This window comes from Apis laboriosa, unplaced genomic scaffold, assembly GCF_014066325.1.
Source record: "Apis laboriosa isolate Shangri-la unplaced genomic scaffold, ASM1406632v1 scaffold1_cov151, whole genome shotgun sequence".
In the NCBI taxonomy this organism is placed as follows: Eukaryota; Metazoa; Arthropoda; class Insecta; order Hymenoptera; family Apidae; genus Apis; species Apis laboriosa.
In genome coordinates, this window is record NW_025222279.1 from 2,607,539 (window position 1) to 2,620,351 (window position 12,813).

Genomic DNA, 12,813 nt, shown 5'->3' on the forward strand with positions numbered 1-12,813 from the left:
ACCAGTTTAAACAGTAACAAATTAAAATCTATATAGATTATTGTTATATTATTTTGCAATGATATCTTATATAAACTATTTGTTAAATAAAACTTTGGTATAAATAGTACATAGAATTAGATAAAAATATGAATTACATACATATATTAGTTGATAAAATAGAAATTGAAATGTTAAGAGCAATTGATTATAGAATCACATTGATATATACATTTTATAAAAATTATTTTCAGCCTAAGTACTTATTATTAATATTTATGAAGTTGCAAAAGTAATATGTGTAATATAATCCCTTATTCTTCAAAATGAACTTTTCTTTCAAATGTATTATAATGTCTTATATCATTTTAAAATTTATTATTTTATAATTTTAAAAATGAAGTTTACTTACAAATTTTATGATATATAAAAAGGATGCGTTCGATTTTAATTTCAACATAATATCAGATACACTTTAAAAAACAAATTCAATTGAAAATTTTTTTTATAAAATATTAATAATGTAAAATTTGATTAGTCAACTTACAAATATTGTGTGACTCTATAAAATGACTTCACAATTTATAAAAATAGAAAAAAAAATATTTTTACATGATTTTTTTTAAATTAGTTTAGACAATAATATCATTATTAAGTATTTGACTTACACTGACAAAAATGAATAAAGTAACAAAATATGTATATACGATTTATTATTGAAAATAATAATTTATAGAGATTTAAAATTGATAAATATCACAAGCACGCGTAACTTTAACATTTTTGATGAAAACTAGATATATCACACTTGTATTTTTCACTAACAAGTAAGAATATTTCATTTCACACATATTACATGTATATTAGAAATATACTCTCCATTTTCTCTCGTTGTAGTGTGATAAAATTTACAATAGAATATCATATTTCGTATTTTTTATACTTTGGTAAATGACTATAGAATGTGAAGATTTCAATCATTTCTACAATTATTAATAAAATTTTTTTATACTAAAAAATATTTAAAATATATGGAAGTCAGTTTCAGCTCTACTTCTTCACTATTAAATATATATATATATATATATTCTTTTTTTTAACATATGTAATTTTATATGAAAATCAGCATACATAATATAATATCAAGGGTACAGAAAATAGCACTGTACTATTAATGGAACATTTATCTTTTCTTTCAAATCCTCTTGCATCATATGTTCATTAGAAAAAATGCTATCGATTGTTAAAATTTGATCTATAAAAAAATACATCGAAGATTATGTTTGTTTCGTCAAATTTATATATGACGTAAATGAACATAATCAGTAACATGTTTCTTCTTTGATATTTCTTATTTTATATTTACGTTCAAGAAATTTTTAATATGTTCAATATCATGAAATTTAAAAGGGAATGCACGTGATTATATTGATATGATCGAACAAAAATTTCAATCAAAAAGGTGCAACAATTGCCGCCGCTTCACCTCTACTCGTCGGCAATGATGCACATTCATGCCATTTATTTGAATGAGGATCATAACATTCGACGGTAGAAATTGTAATCTGCGTCCGAAAAAAATTAATTTCCTGAGATTGATCACCTCCTATAACATAAAGTCGACTATCGGCTGCAGCAACTGCAGGATATGATCTTCCCATATTCATAGATGCAACAGTACTCCATTTATTCTGAAATAATAAAAAATTTTAATATATAAAAAATTTAAAGAAATATATTTATAATACATAAAAATATTACCTTTTCAAAGGAATATCGTTCAACGGACGTCAGAACTTCTTGATTTTTATTAGTACCACCAACAACATAAATATATCCATCAAGAATAGTGATACCCATTTGTGAACGTGGAGTGAGCATTGGAGCTAAGTGAGTCCATTCTCTTGTTACTGGATTATAACTCATTACATCTTGACGATGTCTACTATTATGTGTACAACCACCAACAACGTATATTAATCCTAAATGGTGAATTAATATATAATATTATATTATATTATATATTTTTATATATTTTATTTTATTTAATTATTCATTGTTTAGTTTATTTACCTTCATAAGCAACTACTCCCATACTAAATCTAGGTTCTGGAAGTTGTCCATCAAGTGTCCAAGAATTAGTTATTGGATCATATATTTCTATTGATCCACCAATATCTTCACCTACCCAACCACCAAATGCATATAAACTATTATCCAAGGCACAAAGTCCAAATTCACACCTAGGTTCTTCCATACAAGCAATCGAAGTCCATACATTATCACGTGGATCGTAACATTCGCAATTAGCGATAATACATGATTCAAGTTCTCCGCCAACAACATAAACTTTACCATCTAATAATGCAACTCCTGGTAGTATTCGACCTATACCAATTGGTGCTACTTCACTCCATTCACTAAAAAAATAATTATAATTCAATGATTTGATATTTGATATTTCATAATTACATCATTTTTAGTAAATTAATATTAAATAATATAAAAAATTATACCCTGTAAATATATCATATTTTTCAATTGTTTCATAAGTACTTTCAGCAGCTCTTCCCCAACTGTCTGCAGAATGTTCTCGTCTAGATCCACCAATCACTAAAATATTTTTCTTAGCACAAAGTCTAGGTTGTGCATGAAGAGGCACAAGACATCCTTTATTCGATACTAAATCTTTTTGTATAGATCTTAATGCAACAATAAGACTTGCATCTTTACATTCCAAAATAACTCGTTCCAATCTTGCTAATGAACACAGCCGTAAACGTATATGACTTAATATTTCAAATACATAACATCTTCTTGTTGGTATATCATGAATAATCCAGTTATATGCTGCTTGGAAGACCTAATAAAATATAATAAAATATAAAAAATTAAAAATTTGAAAAATATTTAAAATATAATTGAATTATAAGAAGTTAATATTTAGAAAATAATTTATAAAAATATAAACCTGGAATTCAGTATCAATATGAATATAATCACTACTAAGAAAATGAACAAGATGTTCTTTCGGCAGATCTAAAAATTCTTCTTCTTGAGACACTTGAGGAAAATTGACTTGTATAAAGCGTAGGGCAGTCTCCGAAAGATCTAATCTGTTATGTGCTTCTGCAAATCTATTTAATGTAATTATTTTATAAATAATCCTATATAATAGTCTAGATAAATTTTTTTTAATTTTACTTATCTTACCTATAAATCCCAAGAGCATTTGAATAATGCAGTTGCTGTTTCAAATAAGTAATGCAACCAAATACTACTTCATCTAATTCTAACATATCAGCAGCTGCAAATAATTCTTGAACATTATCCTGGGTAATATCAACATTCCCAGTATAAATGAAATCCACCAAGAGAGAAAGAATATTAGCTGATACTGAATGAATTTCTACTAACTCCTGCTGTTCTTCAACCAAACCACCAGTAAACATAGCATTAAAATATGCACTTCCTGCTGCAAGAACTGATCTATGTGCTCTAATAACACTACCACCAGCAACCAGGCCTACATCACTAAATTGATTTTTTAGTCTTTGGGCATTTAAATTCCTTAAAACTTTTGGAGCATATTGCCCCACAGCATAAACAGTATTAGAAACATCGGAAGTTTGTTTTACTGGTTGTGTTGCGAAACCCATATTATTACAATTATGCCCATTCTTTATTGGTGGTACTGCACCATCAGCCATGAAACCATCAAGTTGTCCTTTATCTGCAGTTCCTAATGAAACAATTAATTCTTTCTAATTTTATATATCTATTATTTTTATTCATTAAACACTTCATAAAAAAATATTTTCTATAATATTCCTCCTTTTATATCATAATCATAGAATAATCATAGAATATATATGAAATGAAAGTTTTTAACTGAATATATATATTATATATAAATATTTTAAATTTATAATTAATTTATTATAAAATAATGAATTTTTTTAATTTTGTTCACTAAAAATCAAATTAGCTAAAATTCAATGAAAAAGAAAAAAGAAATATGATACAACAATAATTAAATTAGTTCACAAAAAAAATGATTTGGAAAATTCAATTAATTAAGAAATTAAATACAGAATACTTACGGCATATACGCGAGAGCACCTTATAGACGCTTTGAAATGATTTTGTATTATTTTTCCCTTTTAAACGCATCACTACCACCACATTTTCACGTGATTTATTATTACTTGATACCGCTTTTTATTTGGTTCATTCCTTTCTCGATTCTACCAATTAGTCACTAATTCAGTATAAGAAATCTGACATATGTCAAATAACCTATTTAGTATATGAAAGTAGCTACAAAAGAATTATTAATATGTATGTATATTCATCTACATTTACAAAACAATATATGAACATCAACAAACACAATATAAGTTATTAATATCCGCTAAACATAAAATTATATCCTATTTATAATTGAAAAAAAACACTGAGATTTTTTTCTTTATTTCTATATATCAAAATTAAAATTTCTTATTCACTCATTCTATTCGTTCGATTTTAGTAATTCAATTATGAGTTCATTGCCTTACAGTTATGCCAACAATACAATTGAATAATGTTATTTTATGAAAGTAATCAAAATAAATATACAACACTTTTCATTTTATTCAATCTTTTTTCATAAATATAATTTCTATATATGTATATATATGTATATATATATATTATATAGCTAATGAATAAATATTTTAATTTTTCAAATCAAATTTAATTGAATATTTGTAGTGGTACGAATGATGTTTTACTTTTAGCCCCATTCATTATGAACAGGAAATATAAATCATCTTATTCTCATCAAAATTAAGTTTTATATATCGTTACTTTAAAATACCATTCTTTCGAATTAAAAAAAAATTAATTTTTGCTTCTATTTTTTACATATTATATAAAAAAATTGTTTTTCTTTTATTATTGTTTTAAAATGTCAAATATTTCAAGGAAAAGGAAAACTCCATCAAAATTAAAGGTGATTCGTTACTATATTTTTTAACACATTTAAAAATGTTTTAGATTTCTATTTTTTTACAGACCATGGGTAATCATGATGACTTTTTAAATCGTATATCTAAATCGCTTTATTATGCAAAACTGCCAGTGACTGATTGCCTCAGTTTGCCTGTTACTGGTTAGTATTACTAAATTTTTTAATTTTTATATATATATATATATATATATTTTTATATATTTATATATATATTCTTTATTGATTAAATTATATTAAATAAAGAGAGAGTTATAAATATTTTATAATTTTATGTTTTAATTATATTAATATGTTTTATAAATATAATATTATTTATTAAGTTAAAAATAATTTATATTTTTCTATAACCTATATGTTATTATTTCTTATTTATTTGTTACTTATATATTTGATAAATTTATTTATTATAATCCAGAAGAATATTTAATATTTTAATAATGTTATATAAATAAACAAAATTTTTTATTAAATATATGATTATATAATAAAAATTTATTCTTAGAATTGGCAGCAGAATTATTTACTGAAGTGAAGAGTGGTTATACACTTGAAAGATTAGATGTAGAAGAGGCTAGCAGAATTTCTAGAAATGCATGTGTATCACCATGTTCTCTTGTTTTGGCATTGTTATATTTGGAGAGATTAAAAGATTGTAATCCAGAATATCTTCAACAAGTGGCACCTTCTGAACTCTTTCTTGTTTCTTTGGTATTATTTTAATTATTATATAAAATTAATTTTCAAGAAATATTATTTAAAATATACATTATGATATTTTCTATTTTGCAGATGGTGGCTAGTAAATTTTTAAATGATGAAGGAGAAGATGATGAAGTTTTCAATACTGAGTGGGCACAATCAGCTGATTTGACTATATTGCAAATAAATCGGTTAGAAAAAGATTTTCTTAAAGCTATTGTAAGTAAATTAATATTAATTTATATTATTTTATATATATTTTATAAATTTTATGATCAATTATGATTTTAAAATTTATGGTTTATTTATTAATTTTATTAATTAGGATTGGACTGTTTTTGTTCATAATCAAGATTTTTGGGAAAGATTGCAGAAATTAGAAAGAGATATAGCTTATAAGGAAGCACAAAAAAGAGGCTGGTTTTCATATACAGAATTAAGTTGTTTAATGAATTCAATGCAATTAATTGCAGTAGCACATGCTGTAGTAAATGTATCATCCATTTGCTTGGCAACATATACTGCAGGAGTAGTTACTCTTTTAGGTTCTGCTTTAGTTGCAAGCTATCTTCCAGGAACAGTACTTAACAATCCAAGACAAGCAATTAATTCTACAGATATTATAAAAGCAGATTTTAATTCAGAGATGGATATAACATCACCTATTGAAATTTTATCAGAAAATGTTTTAACAACAGATTTTATATCTACTTCTCTCTTATTAAATTGTAATCAGTCTCAACAGAATTGTGAACATATTAAAATCCACAAGATTACTAATATAAATTGGAGATGGTTAAGTTCCATAATGATCTGGTTACCACAACAATCAGATGTAGAATCAAAAAAATCCTTGCAAACAACAATCGATAAAACCAAACATGTAGACACATCAATAACAACTAAATTTCTATTCGATGTTACTATATCAGATGAACCTTTAATAAAATTCTGGAAACAAATCTTAAGTATAGATTTGAAAATATTTTTGCATGACTGGCGATATTATGCAAATTATATTACAAAATTTACATTTGATCATCAGCATTGAATATTATATATTAATATATTAAACATTTATCAAAAAATATTATTTTTATTAAAAAAGTTTTCAAAAAAGAAAAATATATATTTTTTCTACTAACTTGTAATTCATAAAAACTTCTATACTAACAAAATCATTTTTTCAATAAAGAATATGAAATATCTATGGAAGTATTAATTTTTTTATACTATAATAACCTTAAAATATAAATTTTACAAATATTCTTAGACAACAATAATAATAATTATTGATAATAATAATGTTAGGATATAAGACATAAAATGGTTTATTTTTTTACTTTTGCTACTTGTACAGCTTTGATAATACATTACAATTTTATATATATATATATTCATCAATCTACAGAGATTATATATTATATATTACATTATGATTGTCATTAAATTAACATCGCGAATAATTACGAAATTTCAAATTAAAGATATTTAAAAAATTATGTAAGATAAATAATTTTTTTTTTATTATTACAATTTAACATATACAATTTTAATCATTGTTATGAAAATAGGAAAAAATTGGAATAGGTGTCATTCCAACAATACAACCAATTGTAACTCCAATAACTCGTCCCTAAATTAAAAATTTTTTCTAAATTTCCTTATTCAATGTAAATCATTAAAAAGTAAAATAGATATACCATATTAGCAGCTGTTTTTGTTCTACGAAGATTTAATTGCATAGGTGTAAGTTTTGGTGCTTTAAAACCAACACTTTGGGCAAAACGTTCTACATAATGTACAGATCCAATTCCTATTATATCAGATATTGTATTTCCTAAAGCGGCAGCCGTCATAGTTGAAATTGGAAATTTTTTACTTAATATTATCTCAATTTGATCTCCCTGAAATGATGATATTATTAATTTTAATATAAATGGTATATATTCATTATACGTACAGCAACTACCATGATGAAATTGTCAAGAAAACCGAAACCAATGAACGGAATTGCATTTGAAATCGCAACTGCAAAAATATACGTTTTTATATATTTATATACATATATATAATTAATATTATATATTTTATATAATTTTATAATATTAATTAAATATTCTTTGTAATAAAACCATATATATTATAATTTTCTATTACATAAATTATTTTACTATGCATACATTTTTAAAAAATATTTTATTAAATATTAAAATATTTAAAAATTCATACCTAAAATTAGATCTTTTGTAGATGGTTCTGGAACAGTTTCAACTGTAATAGGAAAGAAAAAAATTTGAAGATATGTCCTTTTATAACATAGAATAATAATAATTAATAAGTATCTGTAAAAATTGAATTTTTTTTTAATATTTATAACATATAGAATTATAAAAATTCATGCATTTATTTTTTTACACACATATATATATATACCATTTATAAAATACGATTTTAAATAATAATTTCATAAATTATTTATTCAAATATTAAATAACTAAGTATACAATATAAATAAAATACTTGATGATATTAATTATTTAATAATAAATAAAAATTTATAGGAAAATTAGTTAATTAATTAAATACACAAAATTTTGAAAAATAAAATTTTATTCAAATAAAAATACATTTTTTTTTTAATTTTATATTTAAAAAATACTTACATTAAATTTGTTAAATAATATAATATATAAATATATTAAGTATATTAGTATTAATTAATTAATAATAAAATATATACTAATATTTAATATTTTATAAAACATATTTTACATTGAGAAAAGAGTATTTATAGAGCCATGCAAAAACATAAAATATATAAAAATTGAGGATAAGAAGGTAATAAAAAAAACAAAATGTAATGTAAAGTTATCTAAATAATTTTGTTTATATAATGAAAATTTCTAAAGTTATTTACCTAAATGTTCAATTTATTTTTATATGGGTATCTTGCTGCATTCTTTATGTTCATTGTTGAATTAATAGGTGAAACTCATTATAAAGTTCTTGTAAAAAATATGCATTTTTCAAAGTGTTCAATATCTTAAATCATAAATGTATTTAAATTATTTTATGAAATTATAAGAATTATTATTTATTTATTATTAAAATAACATATATATATATATATTTATTAAAAACATATGAAATATAAAATGAAATATAAAAAACATTCTTGCAAAGAAATGTTTTTTTATTAAATTTACAAATATTTATCATTATATATTATGTTCTTATATTGAATAAATTTATAGTTTCTATAATTGAAAAAATATATAATATAAAAATATAATTTAAATAATTTTAATTATATTATTGTGTATATTGTGTTAAAAATAGAATGTATATGTAATGTAATATATTACCTAAGTGTGATTCTGTAGTTGTTTTTTTAAAACATCCAGAAAGTTCAGTCAGAATAGAGGAAGTAAGTAAAATAATTAAAACACATAATTGTATGAAATATATAGTTTTAATTTAGTAAAATGGACTTACAGATTGATATCCACATGGAGTGCGCGATGGAAGAAAATTTTTTATACTGTTAAAGAATAATGAAAATTATACTGAATCACAATATGATAATAATAAATATTTTCACTTTTAAAATTCAAACTACTAAAAATAATATAAAATTTACATATTTTAGTAATATTAAAATTATAATAGTAATATTACCTTTTTAAATTGAAAGTTAATTTAATAATATAAAAAATATTATATTTTGCTTTATTATTATGAATTGTTATTTACTAATCATTAGAGAAATTAGAAAAATTAAAATGTTTTTAAATTCCTACCATACTTGCGCATAAGCCAATCTTCAGGTACAGGACAATATGTGCCTGTAGGATCCACATTTCCTAATGATGGTATTTTACTAGGCCTTCCAAGTTTATTGCACCATCGAAAAGCAGCTAATTGACCTCAAATATATATAATAGAATAAAAAATATATAATATAAAAAAAATATAATATATATAATAGAATAAAAAAATTATATATAGATAAAAGTTGTATATAATAAGCGTGTATATAATAAGTGTGTATATAATAGGTTTTTAAAATTGATATTTATGATAATTTTTATGAAAAATAATTACGTTGATATCCAGCTCTATCTTCTTCTGATTTACATTCTTCAAGAGTTTTTAAAAAAAGCTCTCGTTCTTCTGAATTAAATTTTGAAACTATTTTTTTTATTTTGTCCTTTGTTAAAGAATCAGGAAAATTTATTTTGTTTTCTGTACTATAGCATGTCCTTGGTATAACCCATGTATTAACGACAAACGAGAATACAGAATGTTTTTCTAATAGAAAATTATTTATGCAATATAATTTTTGACGACAATAATAAAATCGCGACATACTTCTGGTAAAATACATAATTTCTCGCGGAGTAAATAATATTTGATTAGTTAAAGCAATCATTAAACACATTCTTATGAAGATTTCTTTTCGTTAATAATACTTTAAATAAAATTTATAAGATTATGAAAACATATACAATATTAATAAAACATATACATCTAAAATCAATAATTTGAATTGTTCAATAATAATAAAATTTTATAATACTGTTAAATACTTAAATATACGTAGTACATATCGTGATTTAGATGAACTAGCATTAGCAATGACTCAATTCTATACTAATGTCAAATCATAAAATATATATGTAAAATATATATATATAAATTAGTGTTTAAAAATTAAAGAATTAAAAAAAATTAGAAAATTATTAAAAATTAAAGAAAATTACATTACTAAATAATATATAGATTTAATTAATTATAATAATTTATTTTTCAAATATTTGAGTTTTTAATTTACAAATTAATAAATAATAATATAAATATATGTAACATAAACATAAATTATTATGTTATATAAAAAGAATTTGCAATAATTTTATTATAGACTATATATAAGTACATACTTAAATAATGTATTAAAAAAAAATATATATATATCATAATATTAAATAATGTATATGTAATGTATTAAAATTTATCGCAGTATAATTATGTTAAATGTTTCGAAAAATTATTATTATAAAATTATTTAATTATAATTAAAATTTAAATTTATTAATTTATTAATTTAATTTATATAATAATTATAATTAAAATTAAAATTTATAACTATATATGTATTATAATTTAGTTTGAGAAAAATTTATATAAATTTAATAAAGGAAAATGTTTAAAAAATTGTTAAATGTTTAATTTGAGAAAGTTATATAAAATTGAAAAAGAAAAATATTTAAAAGTATTTCTTTTATTTATAAATTACAGTATTTTTAATAATTTGTTAATTATTATTTCTTAATTTAATATAATTATGTATCATCTTTCTAATCGTACTGTTTTTATACATGGTCTTCCATATCTACGTTTAGCTTCATCAATAAAGGCATTTTCCATTTGTCTCACGATTTCATTAAAAAACAAATTTGATAAATGTGAATAAATAATCGACTTAAATTCAAATGATAAAGAAAAATCAATAACACAGGTTTGAGCATTATTTTTTAATCCTGGACTGAAAAGCCATAATGTATTTAAGTGATTAAATAATCTACCATCTGAACATTCAGCTTTTACTAAATGTGGACGCATTGTCGTTACTATTGATGTATAACTTTCATTTATAGGTGGGAAACCTATTACCAGATTAGCTTTGAGCATATCCTCACTTTTGAATATAACATCGGATTTTTTACAAAATGGGACAAACTCTTTATAATTTTGTACATCAGCTACAACACTGTATATTTGATCCATTGAAAATCTGCGTTATAAACAATTTTTTTTAATATTTTCTATTCATTTATAAGAAATCATTCAATTTCAGACTCACCCTATTAATTTACGACCTTCATATTCTTTTGTTTTCATAATATCAGCCATATACATTCGTTCTATATATTGTTTATTAAAATTGCACTTATTTTGAAATATTGCGCTTTCAAATAATAAAATACGTCTGAAAATAGTATTACTTTTTTGATTTAAAATTCAATTATAAAAATTATTGAAATTCTTTAAATATATAAATAATTCCATGGTGTTAATTGAAATATTTCGTAATATATTCATTAATTATATATATAAATTATATATATAAATTGTATGCTTCATTTATATTATTATATTTATATCATTAATTATACTTATTATCATTAATGAAATTTTAAAATTATGATAAAAAATATATGATCAAATGATATATAATGATTTTTTTCAATTTTTATAAAAATATATTTACATAAAAATATTTAAAAGCGCTTTCAAATAAAATATATATATTTATTAGGTTATGTATTGTAATAATTTTTTTATTTAATTACAATATTGATTTTTATTTTTAAAATATATTTAATCTATATAGTATAACAATAATAAATTTATTTTAAATATATTTCGAAATTAAAATAGAATAATTCAATTTTTAAATATGATAAGAAAATAATGAAGGAATATAAAACATAACCTATACATATAAATAATATAAAATTTATATTATTTACATATACATATAGGAAATTTAAATAATTACAATCGAAAGAATATATTACCTATACATGATGATACAATTTAATAATTCCGTTTTATGTAATATTAATAAAATTTATATATATTTATATATATCATCTCTATATATGTATACGTAAACGTTGAGCATTATCAATTTTTACAAATACATTTCATTGTTTTAATTTTAAAACAATGCCTAAATTTAAAATATATTTAAAAAAAATTTTGCCTAATTTTATTTATGCCTAAATTTTAATTAAGGTATTTACATTAAAAAATATGAATAAACTTTTTAAAATATTTATAAAGTAGAAAATATATATGAAAAAAAGTAATTATAGATTTATTTAAAAATAATAAGATATATTTATATTAAAAGTTAAAATAGTATATAAAATGTATAACATTTTACATAATAAAATAAATCTATATTTCAATTAAAGTATTAATTATATTATTGAAAAAATATTGATTGTATAATGTAAATATTATTTAAATAGAAAAATCTATTTATTAAATAAATTACAAATAATTATTTTAAATAACTCTTTCATATGTTATTAATATTAATATAGAAT

The 12,813-nt window shown here is 21.0% G+C and overlaps 4 protein-coding genes across 5 annotated transcripts; 1 reads left to right on the forward strand and 3 right to left on the reverse strand.

Moving 5' to 3' along the window:
- Positions 1-675: 675 nt before the first annotated feature.
- On the reverse strand, positions 676-4,473 carry LOC122712268 (actin-binding protein IPP-like). The gene is made up of 7 exons (XM_043931773.1): positions 4,083-4,473; positions 3,193-3,721; positions 2,951-3,116; positions 2,496-2,842; positions 2,053-2,399; positions 1,741-1,961; positions 676-1,670 (listed from the first exon to the last, which is right to left on the reverse strand). Exons 1-7 carry the CDS (start codon positions 4,150-4,152, stop codon positions 1,434-1,436), a joined length of 1,917 nt encoding a protein of 638 aa, XP_043787708.1. The 5' UTR covers positions 4,153-4,473; the 3' UTR covers positions 676-1,433.
- Positions 4,474-4,916: 443 nt separating this feature from the next.
- LOC122712269 (protein CNPPD1) lies at positions 4,917-6,751 on the forward strand. The gene is made up of 5 exons (XM_043931774.1): positions 4,917-4,975; positions 5,038-5,134; positions 5,496-5,701; positions 5,783-5,911; positions 6,018-6,751. Exons 1-5 carry the CDS (start codon positions 4,931-4,933, stop codon positions 6,741-6,743), a joined length of 1,203 nt encoding a protein of 400 aa, XP_043787709.1. The 5' UTR covers positions 4,917-4,930; the 3' UTR covers positions 6,744-6,751.
- A 445-nt stretch (positions 6,752-7,196) lies between these two features.
- LOC122712270 lies at positions 7,197-10,276 on the reverse strand. Of its 2 annotated transcripts, none has more exons than XM_043931776.1 (6): positions 9,800-10,276; positions 9,496-9,621; positions 7,925-7,951; positions 7,656-7,723; positions 7,396-7,599; positions 7,197-7,328 (listed from the first exon to the last, which is right to left on the reverse strand). In XM_043931776.1, exons 1-6 carry the CDS (start codon positions 10,134-10,136, stop codon positions 7,245-7,247), a joined length of 846 nt encoding a protein of 281 aa, XP_043787711.1. In that variant the 5' UTR covers positions 10,137-10,276; the 3' UTR covers positions 7,197-7,244. The 2 variants fall into 2 exon arrangements, with proteins under 2 accessions (XP_043787711.1, XP_043787710.1); XM_043931775.1 differs by having other exon boundaries at positions 7,925-7,966.
- A 682-nt stretch (positions 10,277-10,958) lies between these two features.
- On the reverse strand, positions 10,959-12,338 carry LOC122712271 (coenzyme Q-binding protein COQ10 homolog B, mitochondrial). The gene is made up of 3 exons (XM_043931777.1): positions 12,277-12,338; positions 11,559-11,684; positions 10,959-11,489 (listed from the first exon to the last, which is right to left on the reverse strand). The coding sequence occupies exons 1-3, from the start codon at positions 12,282-12,284 to the stop codon at positions 11,045-11,047; spliced, it is 579 nt and encodes a 192-aa protein (XP_043787712.1). The 5' UTR covers positions 12,285-12,338; the 3' UTR covers positions 10,959-11,044.
- Between the last annotated feature and the right edge of the window lie 475 nt (positions 12,339-12,813).